General features: G+C 40.3%; 1 protein-coding gene across 3 annotated transcripts; it reads left to right on the top strand.

The window, feature by feature from the left end:
• The first annotated feature begins 10,014 nt into the window (after positions 1-10,014).
• ZNF583 (zinc finger protein 583) lies at positions 10,015-25,808 on the top strand. Of its 3 annotated transcripts, XM_023651482.2 has the most exons (6): positions 10,475-11,224; positions 12,034-12,208; positions 12,468-12,556; positions 17,854-17,980; positions 18,261-18,356; positions 23,228-25,808. In XM_023651482.2, the coding sequence occupies exons 3-6, from the start codon at positions 12,548-12,550 to the stop codon at positions 24,703-24,705; spliced, it is 1,710 nt and encodes a 569-aa protein (XP_023507250.1). In that variant the 5' UTR covers positions 10,475-11,224; positions 12,034-12,208; positions 12,468-12,547; the 3' UTR covers positions 24,706-25,808. The 3 variants fall into 3 exon arrangements, with proteins under 3 accessions (XP_023507249.1, XP_023507250.1, XP_014586455.1); XM_023651481.2 differs by lacking the exon at positions 12,034-12,208 and having other exon boundaries at positions 10,015-10,485; XM_014730969.3 differs by lacking the exons at positions 10,475-11,224; positions 12,034-12,208; positions 12,468-12,556 and having other exon boundaries at positions 17,842-17,980.
• Positions 25,809-27,679: the final 1,871 nt, after the last annotated feature.

Raw genomic sequence — 27,679 nt, 5'->3', positions numbered from 1 at the left:
AATATAAGATGTTAAAGGTAGGGGAAACTGGGTGCAGGGTATATGGAAACTCTGTATCATCTTTGCAATTTTTCTGTAAATCAAAAACTTCTAAAATAAAGTTTATTTAATTCATTAAAAAAATAAACTCATTAGTCTCATTATTGCTTTAAGAAAAAGTGTTTATGTGTTTGTATATTTTCTGTTTCTCTTTGGTGAATGGGCCTAGAAGCAATGATGCCCCAGTATCAATGATACTTATTGTCCATACCTAGTGTCCAGACCTTGGCTTGTAAGTTCCATTCTCTAATGAAAGGAACCAAAGCTTCTTGGAGAAATGTCTGATGCCAGGATTGGGGCGGGGAAAGTATAAGATGAGTATGGAATATCTTGTGCTAAAAAGTAAGGAAATGCTCAAAAAATATCACGGAGGATTCCCTGCTTCTAACTATGATGCTGTAATAGTACTAAACTTGTCGTCCCACTTTATAAGCAAATAGAAAACTAGATCATATGTAGGAAACAAGTCATTTCAGACATTGGACAACTGGTAGTGCCGGACTCTGATCCCTGCAAGAGAAGGAAATAAATGAGCTCGTACAATTACAGTGGCTTTCTCTGTGAAGGCGTATTCCAGACCGCAATGCAGGGAGGAGGAACCCAAGCAAAGCAGAACAGATATGCTAAGTTGAGACAAATAACAGAGCTTGGGGAAACTGAAGTGATTGGAATTTGCTGAGCCACAGGGCTGGCCCCCTAAACTATTATGTTTTTTGATTACTGAGTTTTCTTGGTGCCCCCTTAAATGTCACGCCTGAAGGAGTGCTTCTCATCTCACTCCTGTTGGCCTTGGCTTGAGCATGTTTGAAGGAGGGAAGGAAGGGTGAGAGGACAAATGCCCTGCTGTGTCTAATTAAACTCCCACTATTCTCAGGATCCTGTCCCTTTTGTTCTTCAAGAAAAGTTTTCTTCTCACCTCTTTGAAAGACTCCTTGGTGTTGAGAAGCTGTCTGATTCCAACATTCCCAAACTAATCATATTAAAAGCTGTGCTTTGTGCTTCACATATATTTACAGTATGAAACAGGTATTTTCCTCGTTTTGTATATGAAGTAAATGGAGATGGAGAGAGGTTAAATGACTTGCTAAAGGACGCAGCTGGTGGAGCGGATGAGTTGGTATTTCCACCAAACCAGACCTCAGCACCTGTGGGTGGAGGAAATGCTACCTCTGCCTCTTTTGTCTGTTTTTGGTGAGGAAGATTAGCCCTGAGCTCATATCTGTTGCCAATCTTTCTGTTTTTGCTGAGGAAGATTATCCCTGAACTAACATCTGTGCCGCTCTTCCGCTGTTTTGTACGTGGGACACCACCACACGGTGGCTTGATGTGTGGTGTGTAAGTCTGTGCCTGGGATCCAAACCTGCAAACCCTGGGCCGCTGAAGCGGAGTGTGCGAACTTAACCACTGTACCACTGGGCTGGCCCCTGCCTCTGCCTTCTGAGTGGTGAGTGAGCCAATGTGGTGGAACCTTGGAGAAAGCGTCTTCAGAGAGGACCTTTGCTTCATGATGTCACAAAGGCCACGAGGCCTCATGGAAACTGAACCAAATAAAGAGACTGGAGCTCTGGACTCTGGGCTGGAACCTGGAGGAGATGGAATGAGAGGGTGCCCAAAGGAGAGTCACTGGGCCATTCCAGACTTGTACTAGGCCGGACACTTCCAAGAAAACCACAAAGGATGGAATTAATATCAATGTTTCTGGTCAGTCCTGTAGGGTTGGCTGGGTCTCATAAGGCTGTGAGTGTCAGGCAGCTGGGTGACGTAACTGGGAACAAATTTGGACAGGACCACATACTGAGGCTGAAGGCGAGGAACCCCAGATCCCCAAGTAGGGAGAGGTTGTTTGTGGCTGGCCAGTATGACAGAACAGACTCAGATCAGGCAGATAGGTTGCCTTCTCTGCTTGTCTTGACCTGTGGGGCTCTGGACTACATTTCCTAGAAGGGACTGCGGCTCTGGGCCAACCGTCTCTCTCTTCCGCTGAATGACCACCTGAGGCCTAATCTAGGAACAGGATGGTACCAGAAGAGGACATGAGAAGAGGTTGGCTTCCATATATATTTTAAAGTTGGAGCTGACAGGATTTGCCGACTTATTGGATGGAGTAGCAAGAGAAAGAGGAGTAGTCAATAACTAGGGAATTCTGGGCTGAAAAACTGGAAGATCAGAAACATTAACTGAGATAGGAAGACCTGGAGAGGAGGACATCTGTGGAGGTAAGGTTGGGTGTTTGGTTTGGAACGTGACAGTTTGAAATGTCTGCTAGACATACAAGTGGAAATACTGAGCATGATTTCAGGGGCGATGTCTGGACTAGAATCTTAAATTGGGAAATATTTTTATCAGGTAGCTATTTTGTATTATTCTGCTATGTACTGAGGCATATCAAATTTTTTTCACTATCCTCTCTACCTTTTATATTGCTCAAAAGTTGTTTTCCTGCCCCTAAGTTATATGTGCATCTTTATTTTTCTGTAGAACTGTGTGGGGATGTTTCAAATGCACTTCAGTCTGTTTGGAATGTGTTATGCTGTAAAGTGTGGTGAATCAATGCTCTGTGTCAAATTTGTACTATGAAGATCTATTAAACTTTTCTTCATGACTTATAAATGACTGATTGTAAATGTTACATGGTTATTTTAAAAGAAAGACCAAAATTTTTCTTCTGTATGATAGTTTTCTTTCATCTCTTTTAGTTTCTTAATTTTAATGCTCCTATTTTATGTTGGGTCATTCGGATTTATTTTTTACTCTCTGATGTTGTCTCTCATAATTTTGATTTCTTTGATTTCTGGATTAGTTACCTGTTGTTGCAGAAGTTACCCCAAAACTTAACAGCTTAAACAACAGTCAGTATTGATCCTGTCTCACAGTGGCTGTGAGTCGAGGATTTGGGAGCAGCTTAGCTGGGTGCAGTCAGGGTGTCATCTAGGGCTTAGCTGGAACCAGAATATATGCTTCCAGGAGTCTCACTCACATGGCTGGCAAGTTGGTCCTGGCTTCGGGCGAGAGGCCCCAGTTCCACTCCTTGTGGGCGTCTCCGTAAGGCCGATTGAGTGTCTCTACGACGTGGTCGCTGGCTTACTCTAAAATGAGTGATCCAGAAGCTGCATTGACGTTTTTAACCAAGCCTTTGATGTCACACACCACTATACTCTGTTGGTCACATAGACCAGCTCTGACTGAGTCACTGTGGGTGGAGACTACACAAGGATCTGAATACTAGGAGGCAAGGATCATTGGGGGCAGTCTTGGAGGCTGGCTACCTCTTCCTTTCACTTTCACTACATGAATGTCTTGATGCCTCCCTACTCAATCAAATCCACAGCTGCCTTGTCAACCACCTCCCAAGAGATCACTGTCACTCTCCCTCTCCTGTGCCAAAGCAGATACAGAGTAACTAGCTCCCCTCTCCTGTAAACCCCCAGCTACCTTCATGCTTCTGCCACATTCCTTCTCTCCGTGGATGTGACCAGCCATTATCACGTGAACGAGATCACCTGTGGGGAGACCATAGCCTGTAGTGCTTGGTTCTCTCTCAGAACAGAAAGAAACAACAACAAAGTGGATTCTAACCCTATCTTAGCCTCTTACTCCCCATGAGACTATGACCATGGGCACCTCCCGTAACTTTTCTGACACACAATCTATAAAATGAAGGAAACAAAACTGTGCATGTGATTATTTTTATGTTGTGTTTTTCATTAATAGCAATTATTCAGGATTAACGCTGTTTTACTGTTATTACTGACAATTATCTATATTATTTTTCCAGTTTTAAGTTTGTCTCTCAGTTACTTAGAAGAAAATTCAAACATTTGCAGTATTTCAATATTTCAAATATGTATTTATTTGTAAAGAAAGTTTTATAGATAATATACACTTGAACCCTCTTAATTTATTTGCTCAGTGCTATAGACTGAATGTTTGTGTCCCCTCAAAATTCGTATGTTGGAAGCTAATCCCTAAAGTGATAGTATTGGAGGTGAGACCTTTGGGAGATGATTGGGTCATGGGGGTGGAACTGGAGAGCTCCCTCACCCCTTCCACCCTGTGAGGTTACAGGAAGAAGATGGATGTCTACGAACCAGGAAGTGGGCCCTTCCAACATCCCTTGCCCTGTGCATCCCTTCCATCCGGATGTTCATCTGTATCTTTTATCATATCCTTTTCTAATAAACTGGTAAATAGTAAGTAAACTGTTTTCCTGAGTTCTGTGAGCATCTCTAGCAAATTAATCAAACCCGAGGGAGGGGGTTGTGGGATCCTCTGATTTATAGCCGGTCGGTCAGAAGCACTGGTGACAAGTGGGACTTGTGATTGGCATCTGAAACAGGGCAGTCTTATGGCACTGAGCCCTAAATCTGTGAGATCTGATGTTATCTCCAGGTAGATTCTGTCAGAATTGGTTAAGTTGTAGGACACCCAGCTGGTGTTGCAGAATTGCTTGGTGTGGGCAAAAAAACCCTCACACGTCTGGTGTCAGAAGTGTAATGACATGTTCTGTGTGAGTAGTACAGGAGAAACACAGGAGGAAGAGTGTAGGTTTTCTTTACATCAGCCTAACAAAATATGTAGTACATATTTAAAGCGGTGCTAAAGGGAAATTTATAGCACTAAATGCTTACATTAGAATTAAGGAAAGGTCTCCAGTCAGTATTCTAAGTTTCTACATCAAGAAACTAGGAGAGCAAAAATAAAGAGCAAAAATAAACCCAAACCAAGCACAAGGAAATAAGAGCAAGGTATTTTGTAGACATAGATAAGCTTTTTCTAAAATTTATATGGAAAGGCACAGGCTCTAGAATGGCTGAACAATCTTGACAAAGAATAAAGTGGGAGAAATTACTCTCCCCAATATCGGTGCTTACTGTTATGCTACGGTAATTGAGACAATGGAGAGAATTGACAAAGGGATACACACACAGGTCAAGGGAATAGAATAGAGAATCCAGAAGTAAACCCACACTAATATGCTCAATTGATTCTAACAATTTTATTGAGATAAAATTCACATCCTATGCAATTCACCCATTCAAAGTATACAGTTTAATGGTGTTTTAGTATATTCTCAGGGCTGTGTAACTATTACCATATCTAAATTTAAAACATTTTCGTCACCACAAAAAGAGATCTTGTATCCATTGGTGGTCACTCTCCCTTCCCTCCCCTCAGCCCAAAGCAACCATTCATCTGCTTTCTGTCTCTGAATTTGCCTATTCTGCATATTTCATATAAGTAGACTAATAGAATATGTGGTCTTTCATGACTGGCTTTCACACAGTATAATGTTTTCAGGGTTCATCCATGTAGCCTGTGTATCAGTACTTCATTACTTGTATTACTTTTCATGGCTGAATGATATGGGCACTTGGGTTGTTTCCATCTCTGGCTATTATGAATAGTGCTGCTGTGAACAGGTAGCAGTTTTTGCACGTATGTATGTTTTCATTTTTCTTAGGTGTATGTCTAGGCCTGAAATTACTGGGTCATATGGTAACTCTGTGTTTAAACTTTGAACTTCTAGAATGTTTTTCAAAGCAGCTGCATCATTCTAAATTCCTACCAGCAATGTATGAGGGTTCCTTTGCCCATTTAAAAATTATATTATTTGTATTTTATCAGTCAGTTTTAAGTATTCTTTACATATTCTGGATACAAGTCCTTGTCACATAGCTGAACTGATTTTCTTTTTCTTTGCTGAGGAAGATTCTCCCTGAGCTACATCTGTTGCCAGTCTTCCTCCTTTTTGTGTGTGTGTATGAGCTGCTGCCACAGCATGGCCACTGACAGATGAGTGGTATAGGTCCATACCCAGGAACTGAAGCCAGTCCACTCAAGCAGAGAGTGCCACACTTAACCATTAGGCAACCAGGGCTGGCCTAAACTGATTTTTGATAAAGGTACAAAAGCAGTTTAGTGGAGGAAGAATAGCCTTTTCAGCAAATAGTCCTGGAGCCATAGACATCTATAGCCAAAAGAGAAAAAGAAGAGATCTTTGACTTCACACCTCTTACAAAACCTAACTCAAAATAGATTACAGACTTAAATTTGCTCCAATGCTAACTCATGAAAAAATAAATGTATTGCATCTTCATTGTGACAATTGAGGGCAAAATAAATGGATTCCATATTTTATCTTGATATGTCTCTGAGGATTCCATATTTTATCTTGATAAATAAATGAAAAGCAATAGGATATATTGGAGTGTATGAGGAAGCCATTTGATTTAGAACTAATTCAGCCTGACTTTGTTTCCCCAGAAAGGCCTGACATGGCCTGTTGAGCATGCATTGTATATCTACTTTAAACATTTAAAATGTCCCACAGACAAGAATGATGCCCTTGAAAATAGGGATGTGGCTTTACCCCATATTGGCATTTCCTTAAGGATAAGCATCTCTTCCTGGAAACTAAGGATTAATTACTGACCTGCTTTGCTCACCTTGTGACCACTGACCTGCTGTGTCAGCTAAGCATCTCGTGACAGTAGTAAAAAGAGAGATTCCTGTCATATGTGATGTATGCTCTTTGTTCCAAGATGGTATATAACATGCTGTGCACCCCACTTCTTGGGTGTGAGTCCTTCCTTGGGGAAGTAGGCCCCCCCAGGCTCTATTCCTCAGGCCTGGCTCATAATAAATTCATCCCAATTTTGATTTATAGATTGATTATGGATAATTTGTGTTGAAAATCTCTACTACTCAAGATTATGTACTTAGATTATTACATTAAATTTAGATATGCTAGGGGGCTGGCCCTGTGGCCTCATTTAAGTTCAGCACACTTTGCTTTGGCAGCTCAGGTTCGGTTCCTGGTTGTGGACCTACACACCACTTGGCAGTGGCCATGCTGTGGTGGCAACCCACATACAAAATAGAGGAGGATTGGCACAAATGTTATCTCAAGGCAAATCTTTTTTTTTTAAGATTTTATTTTTCCCTTTTCTCCCCAAAGCCCCCTGGTACATAGTTGTATATTTTTAGTTGTGGGTCCTTCTAGTTGTGGCATGTGGGATGCCACCTCAGCATGGCCTGATGAGTGGTGCCATGTCCACGCCCAGGATCCGAACCAGCGAAACCCTGGGCCGCCAACTCAACCACTCGGCCATGGGGCCAGCCCCAAGGCAAATCTTACTCAAGCAAAAAGAGGAAGATTAGCCACAGACGTCAACTCAGGGCGAATCTACCTCAGGAAAAAAACAAATTAGATAGGCCAGGCGTACATCTGTTTGCTATTACTGACTTGAAAATGATGTTTTTTATGCAAATCAAAGTAAATTTTAATTCATTTAGTGACTATATTGCCAAGCTTTGTAGAAGAATCTTAAGAGATAATGGTTGAAAACGAAAAATCTTACAGCTATCTTCTTCAGGCTAAAGATACCCAGTCTCTTCATACATTTGTGAAATGGGTAAAAGGCTGCAAAAATCTGGAAGTTTACTGATATGTCTTAACTTACATAAGGTTTGTCTGTATGGTTTAAAAAAGCAAGAGGGACAATATCAATCATAATTTCAACACTCAGACACAAAACCAAACACACTTTTTGTGGATTGTGTTTCTTTTACTTTTTGCACATAGAAAGTTTTCCCTTTGACAAACAAGTGGCAAACAATAGGAGATAGTGGAGTATATGAAGAAGCCATTTGGTGTAAAGCTAATTCGGCCTGACCTTGTTTTTCCAAAAGTGCCTGACTTGGCCGTTGAGCATGCATTGTGTATCTACTTTAAACATTTGCTTTGTCCTAAAGACAAGAACAAATGGCCTTAAGATGATGCAGCTTTCCCCACATTGGCATTTCCTTAAGGATAAGTATCTCACCCTAGGCTAGGAATTGATTGCTGTGCCCCCCTGTAGCCACTCAGCTTGAGACAACAGATAGGCCACCTGCTGTGTCCACCTAGATGGCAGACCTACTACCTGCTGTGTCCATCAATCACTGTGCTGACAGGGCAATCTTGTGACTGTTGTAAAAGGGACATTTCAATCATATGTGCTACATGCTCTTTGATGGTATATAACCACTCTGTGCACCCCCACTTCTTTGGAACCCTTCCTTGGGGAAGGAAGGCGCCGGGCTAAGCTAGTCCTCAGCTCTGGCTTTAATAAACTCATCCCAATTTTCATTTAGAGATTCATTATGGATTTTTGTCAACACATTATTGCAATTGTAATAGCTCTGTTCCTCCTTAAAAAAAAAAGTCTTTTCACATGTTGCTTCATCAGCAATAAGTCATATAGTTTTCAAGCAGATAAAGGCACTGTTATTTCATCATTCGTCTACTTGTAGTCATATTGTTTACATTCAACATTTTGTTACTATAAACAATGTTTCAATATCTTTGTAAATATTTGCATTTTAAAATTTTTCAATATAAAAATTCCCAGGTCATATGCTTTTTGTCATTGGTGACTTTGGTGAGACAATGTACATTGAAGTACAGGAGCCTATAACCCAGTTTTGGAAGGGTTCAGACCTGAATTGGAGTTAAGACTAGTGGTAGGAGTTTATAAAACACTGTCAAAGACAACGTTGAATAGGAACAAGAGGGTATAACTGAAACAACAAAGAACTGAAAGAGTGATCTTTATACCCTGCTTTTCTTTATAACATGTGACAAATAAAAATGGCAAGCAATAGCATATTGTAGTATATGAGGAAGCCATTTGGTGTAAACCTAATTTGGCCTGACCTTGTCTTTCCAAAAGGGCCTGACCATGGCCATTGAGCATGCATTGTATATCTGCTTTAGAGATTCCCTATGGCAAGAACAAAGGCCCTTGAGATAAAGGTTGTAGGGGAAGAAGACATTTCCTCTTCCCAAATGTGGGTTTGTCTGGCCGGAGAACGAATTAAATTCACGTGAGACAGAATAGCGAGAGAAGATTAAACAAAGCTTTATGAGGAACCATGGCCTGGGGCCTTTCTTTCCGTAGGAAGAAAGGGCACCAGGGCACCGAAGAAGTGGGGTGCACAGAGTGGTTATATACCCCTAAACAGGATATTTCACATATGATTGAAATGTCCCTCCCACAATAGTCACACGATTGCCCTGTCGGCACAGCGCTTGATGGACACAGCAGGTAGTGGGTCTGCTATCTCAGTGGGCGTAGCAGGAGGCAAGTCTATTGTCTCGAGCTGGGTGGTCACAGGTGAGCACAGCAATCAGTTCCTAGCCTAAGGAAAGATGCTTAATCCTGAAGAAATGCCAATGTTGGGAGAGGGAGGGAAGTCAGTTACAGGAGGTTACCAGACAAGCACAATAAAATGCAGATTTAAGTCCTTGCCTTTGGCATTAAGAGTTTCTAGAGAGAAGGTCATCTCCTTTCTTCTTCCTGGTACAGAGAGGGAGGCACCTTTACAGATAGAGATTTACCTTACAAATGTAAATATCTCCTAACAAAGGCAAGCAAGTTCTACTTTTCAGTTGCTTTCCTGTCTGCAAAGTAACAAGCCACAAATAATCATCATGCCAAAGAGGCATATCTTGGGGTGGCCAATTCCAGTCCCCACAGTGGAAAGATTCTACTGCACCATAGTCCTCAGATTTTAGCTCAGAATAAACTCACCCAAATTTTCATTTATAGATTGGTTATGGATTATTTTCGTCGACACATGTAACAATTCCCAATATATATCAGTATCCTTTTGTTTTTCTATTGAATTTCTCGCGCCTTAGAATGTCACCTCCGTGGATGGGGATTTTTGTGTGTTCACAGTTGCGTCCCCAGCACATACAACAGTGCCTGACACACAGTAGGCCGTCAATAAAGGGCGAATGAAAGACAGGATAAGGAGGAGAGAGAAGAAACAGAAAAATAAAGAAAGGAAAGAAATCCAGGGCAACCCGAGCCCCAACCCACACCCGGACCCTCTCCCGCGCGCCCCGCCAGCTCGGTTTTCCCAGTACCGGGCCCGGAGCCCGCCCAGGCCCGCCCAGGCCCGCCCACTGCGCGTGCGCATCCCAACCCCGTGGGCTCCGCGCTCCTGGAGCGTGCACCGGCTCTGGGCGCCTTCGGGACGCAAGGCAGCTGCGCCTGCGCAGTCCGAGCCGACTCGCCTAAGCCCGGGCGAGAACGGGTTGGAGGCGATGGGTCCGGCCGCTTGAGAGGGCCGACGCGGTCCTCGTTCTGGGTCGGAGGGTCAGGGGTTAGGGAGCGTGGCAGAGACGACTCGAAAGGGAGGAGGCGGGAAACGCCTGCCGCCATGGCGCTCTCGGAGAGCCGTCCCAGGATGCCTCGCGCCGCACCGCGCCCGGCCCCGAACTGCATTTCCCAGCAGCCACTGCGGCCGGCCCCGGCTGCCCGCCCGAGCGCCGCGGCGCCTTTGTGAGTCCACCGGAGGGACCGAGATCGAGGCCCCGCCCCGGCCCGCGGGGCGCTCTGCTCCGGGTCTCCGCCGACCGCGCGGAGCGAGGTGCCGACCGGCAGGGAGGAGGCGGTGAGGAGTCCGCGAGCGGGCGCGCGCCTGGTCCTGCCGGGCTGGAGCGGGGGTGTGAGGGGGCCTGTGACAGCGTGTGAGACCGTGCCACCGTGTGTGACAGCGTTTGAGAACGTGTGAGGGAGTGTGAGACCATGTCACCGTGTGCGGGGCTGTGTGTGAACAGTGTGACCGTGTGCCTGGGACTGTGTGACCGTGTGTGAGACCGTGCCACTATGTGTGTGTGAACAGTTTCCCCGTTTGTGTGGGACACGTGTGAGACTGTGTGACAGTGCTTGAGAATGTGTGTGATAGTGTGAGGCCGTTACCATGTGTGACTGAGAATGTGTGTGACCATCTGTGACAGTGAGTGTGACCGTGTGAAACCGTGGCAGTGTGTGTGGTCATGTGAGACTGCGTGAGATTGTGTGACCTTAGAACCATGTGTGACGCCGTGTAGCCCTGAGTGTCATCAAGCCAGTGATTGTGACAGTGTGACCAGGAGTGGTCTTGTGTGACCCATGGTGAGGGGAGGGCGAGCTGCCGTGGGGGACTGTCCACAGGCTGCCAGCGGAGCTGCCGGCGTGAGGGATTGTGTGGCTTGAGTGGGGGCAGGAGGTTGTGCGCGTGCTTGGGGAGGCCGCGTCGTGGGGGAGACTGAGATGAAGGGGAAAGATGGAGCTTGAGGGGGACAGAGAGGGAGGGAGCGAAGAGGAGGAGCAGGCCAGTGGCTGCCGAACCTGAGCCCTCTCTCGCACAGGTCTTTCTTTTTTTTTTTTTTTTAAGATTTTATTTTTTCCTTTTTCTCCCCAAAGCCCCCCGGTACATAGTTGTATATTCTTCGTTGTGGGTCCTTCTAGTTGTGGCATGTGGGACGCTGCCTCAGCGTGGCCTGATGAGCAGTGCCATGTCCGCGCCCAGGATTCGAACCAACGAAACTCTGGGCACCTCGCACAGGTCTTCTGTCCCTGTGCTAGCAAGGAACTGAAGAGGAAAGAGAAAGGGGGGACCTACTGTGTGCTGTTTATGAAAATAAATGACTGAATGACTGACATTTGTCCAGCTGAAGGATGTCCAGGCACTGTGCTAAATGCTTTATGTGGATCATCTCGTGATCCCCCCAGCAATCGATAGGGAGTAGGTCCCATTTCACTGAGGAGGAAACTGAGGTTTGGAGTGGTTCCTTAACTCCAGGGAGGTTGCAGAGCAAATGAGTGGTGGATGGGGTATTTGAGTGCAGGGGTTCTGATCCCCAGACCTAGTGGTTCTTACCACTAAGTTAGGCTCCTTTACTCTCCAAGGCAGTGAGATTTAGTGGAGAATAACTCATGATTAAGGGGTTTCAATGACTGTTCATGCCTAGTCCTCCCCGTCTCTCTCTAAGGAAATTTCTCAGAAAAGTTAAGATTGGTTTTCAGGTGCAGTTTGCCCTTATAAGCCAGGACCAGAAGCAGGATGTCTTGACTCTTTGGTCCAGTGTCCTCTGGACCACATGACCCCTCTGATGCCTACTCTGTAAAGATGCTTTCTATGAGGCATTCACTTTGTAGCTTTCTCTTGTCTTTGTAGAAAGGGTGGGGACATATTTCCTTTCAACATCATCACCTGGTAGAAAGACTAAAGTCAGACCTGGATTCCATCTGGACTCAATTACTTATTCCCATGAAGCCTTGGATAATTTCACTGAAGAGCCTTCATGTGTGAAGTGGAAAATAATCCTTACTTGGTAGTGCCATTCTGAAGGGTAAATACTGTTATTGTTTCTAAGTATAAATGAGGAGGTGACTTATGCACAGAAAGTTTATATTGCGTTCTCAAGATCTAAAGCACATGAGGAAAAGAACTGTAAATTTAGATAGGAATGACCAATTCAGTGACACTTCTAATCTACTTCTGTGGTGGTGGGTGAGAAGGGCAAAGAGAAGGAAAGGAGGGTTTCTAGGCTGGTGAGCCTGGAGCTGAGGGTGGATCTGGCATTTTATGGTTTCTTTCTCCCTCTCCAGCTCTGTTTTCTCCAGACACTGCCCTTCTCCGAGGAGCCTGAAGGGGGAGGACAGAAGAGCTGTCATAAATTCTTAAAGCCATGTCCAAGGTAAGGAAGCATTTCTTCTGTCTTCCCTGACATGCCTTTTCAGGTTTTATATGAACATTTTGCTTTTCTTCTGAAATTCCCCAGCCTAACAAAATCCCATTCATTCAGTGACCTGGTCCTCGTGTTCTCAGATCCAGTAAAAGGAGGTCCCCAAAAGCCCCGTGAGCCTCCTTTTCTTTTCCTCAGCCACCATTTTCATCTTCATTCAAGAAAGAGTGTAGCACCCCCTCTGGGTTAGGTGTTCCATCAGGAGCTCTCAAGAGGCAAAAATAGACCCCTTGGTAGGATATGAAAGCCTTCATTGTAGGGACTTGATTCACTGAGGTCAAGGTGTGTGTTCGGATGTGACCACTAGCTTAGAGCTTTTCCACAGAACTGGGTTTGAGAGGAAGGCAAGACGAGGGCTACTGGGTAGTCTTAGTCACAGTACATGACAGGGTCTCTTGCACAAGGTGATTTTGAGGAGAGGGATGTGCTGGGCTTGAGTATTAAAATGTGGGTCAGCGAGGGCAGGGATTTTCTCAGGCACTCTGTGGGCTTTGAAAAGTAGGATTCCATGGAAGTGATGAGGTCCTGTTTTAGGGACATGTTGAGTTAGTGGTGGGCTACAGCCAGGATGTTCTAGGTCATCCAGTTAAGATTACTGGAATTAATATGGAAAAATAGCTGGAAATTTTTTGAAAAAAGGAGAATAATAGGAGGGAGTACTTAAATCTATATTAAAAAAATGGCTACATACATCTATAATAATGAAAACAGTAACTAGGGTGGAATAGGAACCAGAACAAATGAAAAGATCAGCATATAATGTCCTGAAACAAATGCAAATATAAATAAGAGTGGAAAATATTTATTCATTGAATGAACATATAGTTATTAAAGATTTACTGTATACTAAGTGCTGGCAATACTGTGGCAAATAAAAAGACACACTGTTTTTGTCTTCCTGGAATTTAGTGTCTGCTCATTTCTTTATTATATGATACTGTAGAGATGTTATATTAAATCAGTGGAGAAGTGATGGATTATTTATTCATTTAGAAAAAAATTTCTTCCTTATACTTCAAGGTTAAATACATTCTGTAGGGTAAATATAGAAAATAAAACCATACAAACTGTTAGATGAAAATATAGAGAATGGTTGAAAAGAGGAAGATGAGCCGGAAGCAGAAATCAGCCAGAGCAGCACTGTCCAGTAGAACGTCCTGTGAGGATGAAGGGTTCCGTATCTGCACTGTCCACGACGGGAGGACTAGCCACACGTGGCTATGGAGCACTTGTACGTACTAGTGTGACTAAGACTGAATTTTTAATATTAATTGATTTAAATTTAAATAGCCACATGTGGCTAGTAGCTAGTGTATTGGACAGCACAGATCTAGGCTCATAAAATGATAAAGGTAGGAAGAAAACTATGGGTGATCTTGTCCAAGTCATTCATTTTACAGATGAGGAAAAAGAGGCCAAGGGAGGAAAGTGACATATCCACGTCACTAGTGACTGTGTCAGGTGCAGGAAGTTGTAATTGTATGTTGAGGGTCAGTAGCATAGATGACAGCGAGTGATGGTTTGAAGAAGGTGGTAGAAAATAACGAGCCTCTGTGGAGCAGTGTGTCCAGTGTGATGAAGCACAGCATTTCATTCCTTTGCCCAGAACCTTCACGGGCTGCCCATTTTACCCGGAATGAAATCCAGTCCTTACCGTGTCCAATGAGGCCCCAGGTGGTCCGGCTTCTGGCTATGCCAGACCTTATTTTCTACAAGTTTTTACCAAGCTCTTTCCTGTCTCTGAACTTCTGCATTTCTCCTCCCTCTTTGGTAAGTCTCTTCCCTAGATGATGGCGTGTTGCTCTCCCACTTTATTTAGATTGCTGTTCAAACATTACCTCTTCATTTAGGTTTACCTTGATCATCTTATCTAAAACAAACTCCACTGTCACTCTCAATCACCTTACCTGGTTTTTTGTCATAGTAGTTAACACTGCCCGACATTGTATGACCTTATGTTTAATGTCTTTCTCCTCTATTAGAATATTAACTCCACAAGGGGAGGGGCTATATTTTGTTCACCTTTGTATTCCCAACTCTTAGAACAGTATAGGTAGTAGGCATTCAGTAAATATTTACCAAATTAATGTATGAATAAAAAGGGAATGAATTCCTCGTCTGTGACTGTGACCAGGGAGGCAGCGAGCCCTTCTCTCCTGCCACGAATAGGTAACGGAAGGAGAAAGCAGAGGGAATGATGTGTAGAATAGACAGAGCCCATCAGTCCGACTTGTTTCCAGGACCCACCCAGTCCTCCTGAATCACAGTCTCTGGTGGTGGGGCCTAGAAACCACGTTTCTATTGAGTCCCAGGATGATTTTAGTGCACACCTTTTGAGAACCTCTGCCTCTAAAGGTTATATTTAAAGTATGCCTCTTGTAAACAGCATGTAGTTGGTTGGTTGGCTTTTCCCCCCGTGCTCTTAGCTGGGCACTCAGCCCTGTGTACCTTCCATAGTTCCCTGTGTCTCCCCACAAAACGTTGGTTGGTTTTTTAAATCTAGTCTGATAATCTTGGTCTTTCAATTAGTGTTTAGTACACTTTCACTTGATAGAATAACTGATACATCTGTGTTTAAGTCTACCCCATATTGCAGTTCCTTTTCTACTTACCCCGTCTGTTCTTTGTTCCTTTATTTCTCCTTTTTGCCTTCTTTTGGATAAGTTAGATATTTTTTCCTTATTATCTAGTTAATTATACATTATTTTTATTATTCTTTTAGTGGCCACTCTAGGATAACATGTATCCATTACTCATTATGTAATAATCTTTCTTCTTTCTATAATCAGTACTCTTAGCACTTCCTGAACAAGACTCCTATAGTGGTTTAACTCCAAGATATTATTAGCAGATATTTAGTTTACAGTTAGTTTTTTGAGGCACTTAATTTCTTCTTGTATGTCTATGCTTCCATTTTCCTTGTACCTGAAAAACCCCTCTCAGTATTTCTTTGAGTACAGGTCAACACTTTACTCCCAACCTGAATTATTTTTTCATTAGCTCCTATTCTTACTGGGTCAAAATAGTGTAAAGTTTTTTCTGAGGTTAAGTAAGTTTGGGAAATCCTCGTCTCAATGGAGAGACAAAATTTCTAGGAATTTATTTTAAGAAGATAATTAGAGGGGCTGGCCCCGTGGCCGAGTGGTTAAGTTCGCGCGCTCCGCTGCAGGCGTCCCAGTGTTTCGTTGGTTCGAATCCTGGGCGCGGACATGGCACTGCTCGTCAGACCACGCTGAGGCAGCGTCCCACATACCACAACTAGAAGAACCCACAACGAGAAATATACAACTATGTACTGGGGGGCTTTGGGGAGAAAAAGGAAAAAATAAAATCTTTAAAAAAAAAAAAAGAAGATAATTAGAGACTTTTGCAGCATCATAGTGAAAATTAAGATTCATCTAACTGAAAATAAGCAAGGGGTTAGTAAATAAGCCATGGCATATTTATACCAGGTAATATTATCCGTTCAATATAAGTGATGTTAAATAAATGAATAGGTGTAGACAATCATAGACATGTCTGTGTAAGGAAACATCTGAACAAATATACACTAACTGTAAATTTTGATTGCTTCTAGGATGAAGGTTGACATGGTAAGTAGGTATGGGGCATGGAGGACTTCCAATTCTTGAACTTAAAAAGGCGAAAAATCCACTGAGGGTAGAAATACTGGACATTATTTTCTAAGTTTCTTTAAAGATGACAAAATTATATGAAACTCCTGTTTTATCAAATCAAAATAAATATAAAAATATTTGAAGGGGGGCCGGCCTGGTGACGTAGTGGCTAAGTTCACGCGCTCTTCTTTGGCGGCCTGGGGTTCGTGGGTTCGGATCCCAGGCACTGACCTACACACCGCTTGTCAAGCCATGCTGAGGCAGCCTCCCACATGCAAGGTAGAGGAAGATTGGCACAGATGTTAGCTGAGGGACAATGTTCCTCACACACATACACACAAAGAAGAGGAGTGACGTTCATATTTGACAAGCACCAAGGCAAGGGCACACACCAAGACTTACCCCAGCTTGGATCGTGGAGGCTGCTGCCATGCTGGGCATTCCCCTCAGCTGCTGGATTTGGGGGAGATCTGGGATGGTCACTAGCAGGGCTCAGTGCAGTAGCTGCTTACCAAACTGTGGTGGTATTTCAATACTTAACAAGTGAGTTCAGCTGTTCAGGTTTGTACCATTGAGTGCATCTGTATATCAGCCAGCTCAAGCATAGGCTTTGCTCTGTGACATGCCATACCTAAGAAGCATATACCAAGCCATACAGCAAGCCCTGGTAAGTCTGGAGCAGATTTACCTCGTTAGTAAGAATACCTATTTTGAATTTTTAGGGAGCAGACTAGGTCTTATTCCATGTTATAAAGATCTTTAATTCAACATAGTCATATTTGCGAGCTGTACTGTAACATTAAAAAAACCCTTGGTCATGAAACATGCACAAGTCGGTATGTTCCTCTAGTGAGAGCTGTAGGTATTTTTTGATGCATTTCATTATCACATTTGAAATGTTTACTATTTAATAGTGCCTGAAATTTACTATTGTTTTGTCTCTTAGGTAGCATGATAAGTTACCAGCTGTCTTTGAAACAGTGGGGTTATCAAGGGCTGTTAGATAATCTTTTCTTGACACCAATTGTTCTCTGTTATGACATACATTTGAAGAAGTTATATTTTTGCAAAATCACTGTAAAACTTGTTTACTATTTTTATTAATTTCAGAAAAATATTATAAGCATCAAATGTATTTTCATATATATATACCCTAATGATATAGCTGAAACACTGACCATTCCATTGTAGAGTTTGGAAAAATGCTTGTTTAGACCACTTATATCTTGTGAGACTTAACTCACTCATGTTCCTGCCTCCTCCTTTCTTCACTGCCCCAGTCCATCGGGATTTTCCGTATTGAGAAATGCTCTAGCATTTAGTATGAATAATATTAATATTTTACACTTGTTTACAGTCTTCTGTTATTGCCCATTCTCTGTGTTATCTTTTCTTCGTCAGTAGAGACTATTTCTGAAATTGTACACTTTCCATGACAGAATATCAAAACTAAGCACAGAAAAGTCATCGAGCAATTACTTGACATGTATTGCTCAGAACCTACGGTACTGCCAGAAAATTTCACTATATGAAATATTTCTCTCTAAAAGTATAGACAATTTAACTCTTTAAGCTATGCCCATATGAGGGTAAGAACACTAGTTGAGCAAGAATACGTTTATGTCATTTCAGGATTTGGTGACATTTGGGGATGTGGCTGTCGATTTCTCTCAAGAGGAGTGGCAATGGCTGAACCCTGCTCAGAGGAATTTGTACAGAAAAGTGATGTTGGAGAACTATAGAAGCCTGGTGTCACTGGGTAAGGCAATCTCCCCATAATGCAGAATCGACATGCAGGGCTGCTCTCCAGCGTAATGTTTGGGAAGCCTCTGATGTACTTCGTTAAATTTCTCTTTGTGCTCCCCAAAATAGGTTGAGAATTGGCAGCCTCATTAGACTATTCCTGCAGCTTCATCCTCCCCATTCTTAGAATACTTCATCTCTTCCTCAACTCCCCTCTATAATATGCCTTCCTGATGACCAGGAACTTGATATGATTTATGGGCTTGGCTAATTACCCTTTTATTTTTTGCAAGCAGGAGTTTCAGTTTCTAAGCCAGATGTGATCTCATTATTGGAGCAAGGAAAAGAGCCCTGGATGGTGAAGAAGGAGGGGACAAGAGGCACATGCCCTGGTGAGTGAGAGAGAACTAGGGAGGTAGAGGCCATGGCAAGGAAAAGCTTAGCTATTCTGAAAGGTTCCAGCTCATAATTAATGTTTCCCGGGTAGCTTTTCTTAAAGGCTCAAGGCCTGGGAAGAAACATTGAGGCATCTTTAGCATGAGCTCACCAGCCTAATCTCCTTGTATATATTCTCTCACGTTACTGTCTTCTCTGATAACCTTTTCCTATTCTCTGGATCCAAATGTCATAGTATCTCCTTGTCCTTGATTTTTAGTTTTGCACAAGTTGCTCCATCACATTTTTAAAAATCCAGACACAGCAATGCCTGTTTTTTTTCCCTTTTCAGTCACTCATTCCTTTTAGATTAAAGGTTGATTATTTATTCACTTATTCTTTTACCAAGATTCATTGAGTTGCTACTTTGAGAAAGTCATTCTGTTAAATTCTTGGGATTATTCAGGGGTTTAAAAACCATCAAAGGGAAAAAGAAAGCATTTCCAGTTGTATTTTGAAGTCTGGGTAACTGGAAGGTGATACCGTTTAATAGAAACAAGTCAGAAGAAAGAATAGGTTGATAGGGGGAAAGATGGTGAATTTGGCTTGTGACATAAGAAACTTATTTTTGTGAGATGAGGAGATTTCCAAGTGAAGAAATGCAACATGCCATTGGAGGGAGACAGAGGCTCAGAAAAAAAGTCTGATTTAGAGGTGATAGTGTGAATGGATGAGATCACTAGTGTTAGAGTTTGAGATATAAACCCTGTATTGGGGCCTTTGTGGGGAAGTGTATCTTAGACAACTTTCTCAATGTCCTCTCTGGTAAATGCACTCTCGACAGTTTCAGTCTTGCATTAAATTTTGTAAATTTTTATTTTTCTAGATAATTTTCCTTTGCATTTAGCTTATCAGATTTATTTCCATGATTCTGAGCAAAATAATCTTATAATTATTTTTACTTCTTTTATAGCTATAGTAGTTTCCAATTTTAATTTCTTATTTTGTATAGCTATTTTTTTAAAAAATTACTCAGTTGCTACTCATTAATCAATTTTCTTTTCTTTTTGAAATCTAGCTTATGGATTTATCTGTTAGTGTTACCATTCTTCTTTTATTCAGTCCTCTATTTTCTGCTTTTCTCTTTACTAAGAGAGATTCTTTCCTTTTAATTTTCTTAGGTTTATTTTGGTCTCCATTTTGCTGAAATGAAAGCTTAATCTATTCATTTCATTCTCTTATTCACTAAAGAAATTAAGGGCTATGAATTTTCCTCTGAATATAGCTTCAGCTGTCTTCCATAGATCCTGATATTAGTGTTTTTGTTATTGCTGTCTTCTAGATAACCTACTTTTTAAAAATTTCCCTTTTAAACAGGAGTTGTTTAAAAGAAAGTTTTCTGGTTTTATTGATTTTGATCAAATTGTTTTATCATATTTGATCATACAATAATTAGTACTAATTCTACTTTCTAACAATTTGAAGATTTTGTATAGCCTAATATATAGTTTGGTATAGGTTCTAAGGTGTAGTCTCTATTTTGAGTGTAAAGAGCTTGTTATATATACTGAGTTTTACCTTTTTATTATGTTATCAAAGTCTGTCTTTAGTTACCTTTCTTGTTTCCGTCTATATTTTTTTCTTAATAACCTTATTAAGGAATTATTTACACATATAGTACATTGCATCCATATGAATTATCCAGTGTGATGAGTTCTGACAGTTGTATACACCTGTGAAACCATCTCCACTCCTGGCTCCAAATATTTAATCTAATCTTTGTCATTTTAGATTAGTTTGCATCTAAACGAAATGGAATCATATAGTATATACTCTGTTACGTCTGGCTTATTTTGTTCACCATAATGATTTTGAAAATCATCCATATTGTTGCCCATGTATGAATAGTTTATTCCTTTTATTGCTGAGTAGTGTAGTGTGTAGATATTCCACATTTTATTTTTTCCATTCTCCTACTGGTGACATTTGGGTTGTTTCCAGTTTTTGGCTATTATAAATAAAGCTGCTATGATGCTCTCAGGTACAGGACTTTGTGTGGACATATGTTTTCATTTCTCTCAGGTAAATATCTAAAAGTAGAAAAACTAAGTCATGTGGTAGGACTATTTTTAACTTGTTAAGAAACTGCCAAATAGTTTTCCAAAGTGACTGTATCATTGCATCACCACCAGTAATATATGAGAGTTCTAGTTGCTCTACATCCTTATCATATCTGGGTATTGTCACTATTTTTAATTTTATTCATTCTAATGGTTGTGTTGTGGTATTTCATTGTGGTTTTAATATGCATTTCTCTGATGACTAATAATATTGAGCATCTTTTCATGTGCTTATTGGCCATTCATATATCTTTTGTTAAGTGTTTGTTCAAATCTTTTGCCCATGTTTTATTGGGTTATTTTTCTTATTATTGAATTGTAAGAGTTCTTTTTATAGTCTTAATACAAGTCCTTTGTCATTTGTATGTATTGGGGTATATGTATGCCAGTTGTGGCGTGTTCCTACTGCTGTTTTTTGAACATCCAAAGTTTTCAACTTTTGTAAAGTTCTAATTTATTAATTTGTCTTGGTTGGAGCTTTTTGTATCATATCTAAGAAATTCTTGCTATCCCCAGGTCACAAAGATTTTCTTCTAGATTTTCTCCTATGAATTTTATAATTTCAGCTTTTACATTTTGATACATGATCCACTGAGCTAATTTTTGTATCTTGTGTGAGGTAGAGGTTGAGGACTTTTTTTTTCCCATTTGGATATACAGTTGCTCCAGTGCCCTTTGTTGAAAATCAGTTGACCATATTATGCCTGGGTCTAGTTCTGAACTCTATTCTGTTGATCTATATGTCTGTCCTTTCACCAATACCCTACTGTCTTGATTACTGTACGTTTATAATAAGTTTTGATATCAGATATTCCAATTTGTAAAATCACTTTGACTGTCTTAGGTCATTTGTGTTTCCATATAAATTTTAGAATAAAGTTGGGAATTTCTACCCAAAAAGCCTGCTGAGATTTTGATTGAGATTATGTTGAATCTATACATGAGTTTTGGCAGAACCGACATCCTAACATCATTGAATTTTCCAGTTCATAAATATAGCTTATTTAGCCATTTATTACAGTCTTCTTTAATTTCTCTTAGCAATGTTCTGTAGTATTGTGTAGTGGTCTTATATATCTAACAAATTTTTTTCTTTTTTTCTTTCTTTTTTTTTTTTTTGCTGTGGAAAATTGGCCCTGAGCCAACATCTGTTGCCAATCTTCCTCTTTTAGCTTGAGGAACATTCCCCCTGAGCTAACATCTGTCTCAGTACTCCTCTATTTTGCATGTAGGTCGCCACCACAGCATGGCCACTGAAAAGTGGTGTAGGTCTGACCTGGGAACCAAACCTGGGCTGCTGAAGTGGAGCGCACTGAATTTAACCACTTGGCCACAGGGCAGGCACCTTCCCCGTGTCTTTTATGGGGTTTTTTTGATGCTATTATAAATAGAATTCTTAAACGTTCCATTTTCCAATTGTTTGCTGCTAGGATGCGAACATGTAAATTAATTTTTATATTAGCATTATATCTTATGACCTTGCTAGATTTATTTAGTAGTCATTCTAGTAGTTTTTTTGTGGGTTCCTTAAGATTTTTTGCATAGACAATCATGTTATCTGCAAATATAGTTTTATTTCTTCCTTTTTGATCCTTATGCCTTTTTTTTCTTGATTTATTGCAATAGCTAGGATCTCCTGTACAATGTTGAAGAAAATTGGTAAGAGCAGATATATTTGCATTTTTCTGAGTCTTAAGGGAAAATGTGTTCAGTCTTTCACCATTATGATGTTACAGGTTTTTCTTAGATGTCCTTTATCAGTTTGAGGAAGTTCCTTTCTATTCCTGGTTTGCTGAGAGTTTTTATAATAAACAGGTGTTGAATTCAGTCAAATACTGTTTCTACTTCTATTGAAATGATCATATGATTTTCCATCTTTAATCTGTTAATGTGGTCAATTATACTGATTGATTTTCACATATTAAACAAATCTTGCATTCCTGGGATAAACTCTACTTGGTCATGATTATGCTTTCATGTTTCCTGGATTTGATTTGCTATAATTTTATTAAAGATTTTACATTTATGTTCATGTGCCACATTGGCTTTGTAAAGCATGATAGGAATTTTAGTTTTATTATAAATGTGGTGAGAAACCATTGGAAAGTCTTGAGCAAAACAGGTGATTTGATTTGGGAATGTAAAGGGGAAGGAAAATTAAGTCCAGTGTGGGTTAATAAAATCAAGCAATTTGATACAAAATTACTTCTGTACAAAGGCACCATAGCTTTGTGATCAGTTGAAAATTTACATTTGGTTGGAATGTATCACCAAGAAAATTATATCCAGGAAGACATTTTTCAGGCTGCAGAAGTTTAACCATAGACTTTCATGTACAACCTAAGGCAACTAATAGTACCTGGCGTGTCTTTGGGTCTGGTGATCTTATGGAGGTTTTTTAGCCACGATGACATTATGAAATTGGTTTTTTAAAGATGGTGAACTTAGCTTGAATGCAGGATAATCTGAGGCAGGACAGGAAGGGTGTTTGGAGACTGTTATATTATTATAGATAGAAAATGATGATTGTGATTTTAGATGACTTTTAAAAATTTTTCTGATATTCACCTTACTAGTTAAATATGATTAATTTATTTCCTTAATCAACTTTCTTTAATTCTCATTCTTAATATATCTCATACTTTTTAGATTTTATTTAACAGCAGTTAACTCCTCCAACTTCTTATATATTTTATTCACGAATTTTTGTTTTAGAAGTTCTCTAATGCATAAATACAAAAGACATTTGTTTTCTTGATATCTTTTAGATTGGGAGTATGCACTTAAAAACAATGAATTTTCATCAGAGCAAGTTATTTATGAAGAATCATCCAGAGTAGCAACAATGGGAAGAAGCCATCTTAGTTATAGCCTTGACTGCACCAGTTGGAGAGAAGACTGTAAAAGTGAGGACTGGTTTAAGAAACAGTCGGGAAGTCAGAAGGTACATTCTAGCCAACTGATGATCACTCATAAAAGTATGCCCTCTAAAAATCCAAGTACTGAATACACTAAGTCCTGGCAAACTTTCCATCAGGATGCAATATTTGCTATAAAACAGAGTTTTCCCACCAAAGAAAGAGTACGTAAGCATGAGCCACAAAAGAGAAGTTACCAAAAAAAACCTGTTCAAATGAAACATAAGAAAGTCTATGTAGAAAAGAAACTTTTGAAATGTAATGAATGTGAGAAAGTTTTCAACCAGAGCTCATCTCTTACTCTTCATCAGAGAATTCACACTGGAGAGAAACCCTACGCATGTGTTGAATGTGGGAAAACCTTCAGCCAGAGTGCGAACCTAGCTCAACATAAGAGAATACATACTGGAGAGAAACCTTATGAATGTAAAGAATGTAGGAAAGCCTTCAGCCAGAATGCACACCTTGCTCAACATCAGAGAGTTCATACTGGAGAGAAACCTTATCAGTGTAAAGAATGTAAAAAAGCCTTCAGCCAGATTGCACACTTGACTCAACATCAGAGAGTTCATACTGGAGAGAGACCTTTCGAATGTATTGAATGTGGAAAGGCCTTTAGTAATGGTTCATTTCTTGCCCAACATCAGAGAATTCATACAGGAGAGAAACCTTATGTATGTAACGTGTGTGCAAAAGCCTTTAGCCATCGTGGATACCTAATTGTACATCAGAGAATTCATACTGGAGAGAGACCCTATGAATGTAAAGAATGCAGGAAAGCCTTCAGCCAGTATGCACACCTTGCTCAACATCAGAGAGTTCATACTGGAGAAAAACCTTATGAATGTAAAGTATGTAGGAAAGCCTTCAGCCAGATTGCATACCTTGATCAACATCAGAGGGTTCATACTGGAGAGAAACCCTATGAATGTATTGAATGTGGGAAAGCCTTTAGCAATAGTTCATCACTTGCACAACATCAGAGAAGTCATACTGGAGAAAAACCTTATATGTGTAAGGAATGTAGGAAAACATTCAGCCAGAATGCAGGCCTTGCTCAACATCAGCGAATTCATACTGGAGAGAAACCTTATGCATGCAATGTTTGTGGGAAAGCCTTTAGCTATAGTGGATCTCTTACTCTACATCAAAGAATTCATACTGGAGAGAGACCCTATGAATGTAAGGATTGCAGGAAATCTTTCAGGCAGCGTGCACACCTTGCTCATCATGAGAGAATTCATACTATGGAGTCATTCTTGACTCTTTCCTCTCCCTCACCCTCCATGTCCAGTCAGTTGCCAAGACCTCTAGGTTTTATCTCCTAAATATGCCTTGAATCTGACTCCTTTAATCCATTTCCATCATCTTTGTCCAATACACAGTAATCTATTTGACATGGACTATGGAAATAGCTTTCTAACTGTTCTCCCTGTATTTATCATTTCCTTTGTCAATTGTCCACATTGCTTGTATTTAAAAGCAGTTTGTGCATATCACTTCTCCCTCATTAAAACCCCTCACTGGCATCCCACAGTTGTTAGGTTAAAGCACACATTCCTCAAAATAGCCTAGAAGTTTCTCCAAACCCCCAATACTTTGTTCCAGTCTACCTTCCAAAGCCCTATCTCATGTCAGTATCCATCTCATTCTTTAGATACTTATCCAGAATTAAGAACTCATATTCCAGCATCAAATACATCTGGATTCCAATCCTTATTCTTCCATTTCCTAGCCCTCTAATTTTGGAGAACATTTTGTCCTTTGTAAGCTTTAGTCTTATTTATATTATGGGAATAATAATGGTACTACCTCAAAAGTTAATGGGAGGATTAAATGAGATAATGCATGTAAATTGCTCAGCAGAGTGCCTAGCATAAAGTAATCACTCAATAAACATTAATGTAAGATGAAAAGATACTGTGGTATACAAAGAAGACCTGATCATCTCAGCAATGATCAGCTGAGAAATAACAAGCAGCAGCTCAAGACTCAAGAGATTGTAAATAATTTTGATTAAGAACAGTAGTCACTGTTCTAAAGATGGGTGACAAGGGTATCTAATACAGTAGGATGATACAGAGTAAGATGGTAGCTTCTATTTCAGCATGAATATATAGGATATGACTTTGTTGGTAAGAAAAACTAACTTCATTACATATTCAACAGTTCTAAGTAGCCAGATTTTAAAAATCACTTGTAATAAGATAAGTAGAATTTATTGAGGTGTAATCATTTACATTGAAACAAATGTGAAATGGATATTAAAAAAGACAGAAAACTTAAAATGATCGACAACCAAAGAAGAATAGAAAATAAAGTGTAAGTTTGAACTCCCCTCTCCAAATTCCAGGTGGATGAGTGTATTAAACCTATGTCTATTTAAATAAAATATTTATAGAATAACCATATTCTATTTAAAACAGAAAAAGTTGTTAAGCTTCTAAGCTGTAATTCCAAAACTAGAGAGGAAAAGAAACCAAAATTACAGGTCAGTACTCAAACTGGCTGCCCACAAACATGTTTGGTTTGGTATACATCAAATTTAAAATGAACGTGAATCCCTTTAGGTGAGCATCTGTTTTCCAGTTCTCCACAGTTCAAACCACTCCCTGTTCCCTGACATCTAACATGTTTTACACTTTGTATTGCTTCCTGACTCCTGAAGGCTTTGAGAATGCAATCAGTGCAGTAACCAATGCACATATGAATATAGGTACAAACAAAATGAAAGTTTAATGGAGGATGAAAAGGAAGACCTGAATAGACATTTCATCCTTCTGTAGGGGAAGACTCAGTATTATACAGATGTTAGCAGGCCCCAAATTAACCTACAAACTCTTTGTACGTAACAAAATCCTAAAAAGAATTTTCTAAGGTTTGAAACACTGCGTGTGAACATACACAAATATACATTCCTATAGATATACACACAAGGAAAATGTGCTGTTTCATATCAGTGGCTTAATAGTATTGGTAAAATTAATTCTGCTCTGTACAAAAACAATCCCCTCATTCTTTTTCCAAATGTGAAACGGTTATTAGAGGACACTGTAACACACTTTATAATCACAGAGTGAGAACAACCTTCCTAAACATGACATGAGATCCAGAAGCAAAACACACAAAGATTCTAGGTTTGACTGTGTAAGACCTCTATTAAGTTTTTATATAGTCAACAACAGTATAAAGAAAAGGTTTTTAAACATCAGAATTGGAGAAAATTATTACATATGTAACTTATGAAATCCATATCCTCAGGATAAAAGTGTTCCTCGAAATCACTCAGAAAATGATACTTCTCCTCCCCCAATGGGTAAAGGATATAAAGAGGCAGCAAATGACTGATGAACATGTAGTAAGTACTGAGTCTCATTAGGATCACAAGAAATACAAGCTAAACCAATGAACTACCCATTTTTCAATATCACATTGATAAGTGTGCAGTGCAAAAGCACAGGAAAGGAGATACTTGTATGCACTGATGTGAAGGAGTATGAATTTGTAAAACCTTTTTTTTTTTTTTCTGCTTTATCTCCCCAAACCCTCCCTGTACACAGTTGTATATCTTAGTTGCATGTCCTTCTAGTTGTGGGATGTGGGATGCTGCCTCAACGTGGCCTGACGAGCAGTGCCATGTCTGCTCCCAGGATCTGAACCCTGGGCCGCCGCAGCGGAGGGCACAAACTTAACCACTTGGCCATGGAGCCGGCCCCTGTAAAACCTTTCTGAAGGCAACTTGTCAGTATCAATTTTCACTGGGAAAACCGAGATTTTCTTTTGCAGTTAACAAGCACATGTTTATCTTCCCTCGATATCCCATTAAGCAGATAATGTAAAAGGTAGCAAAGAAAAAGCACATAAGAAAGGGCCATCAGTGCATGAAAGAGTTAAATTTTGTAAAAGACAAAAGGGAGAAGAGTATTGATCCATGAAATGTAGCAGAAGCAGCTCTACCTGAAATGTTTGAATGTTAGGGATTTCAGTAATGGGAGCCAATCTGCCCAAAAAATTCCTAGAGAAGTTCAGGCTTCGAAGTGGCTTATGTAGAGGCTGTGGGTAATAAGGAGACATGATGACAAGACTGTTAAATGCTTTTCTAGGTGAAAGTTATGTTAGCACCCCCTGCTAACAGCCTCCCCACTCCACTATCTCTTCTATAAGTAAATTTAATGTGACCCTTACACCATTCACAAAAATGAATTCCAGTTTAATGAATCCTAAATGTTAAAGTAAATAAGTAAAAGCATTAGAAGAAAATACAGTAGGGATATGTTTGTGACTTTGCTGTTGGACATGTCT

This window comes from Equus caballus, chromosome 10, assembly GCF_041296265.1.
Source record: "Equus caballus isolate H_3958 breed thoroughbred chromosome 10, TB-T2T, whole genome shotgun sequence".
Lineage (NCBI taxonomy): Eukaryota > Metazoa > Chordata > Mammalia > Perissodactyla > Equidae > Equus > Equus caballus.
Note: the sequence above shows the minus strand (reverse complement) of the source record. Positions and strands in the feature narration are given on the sequence as shown.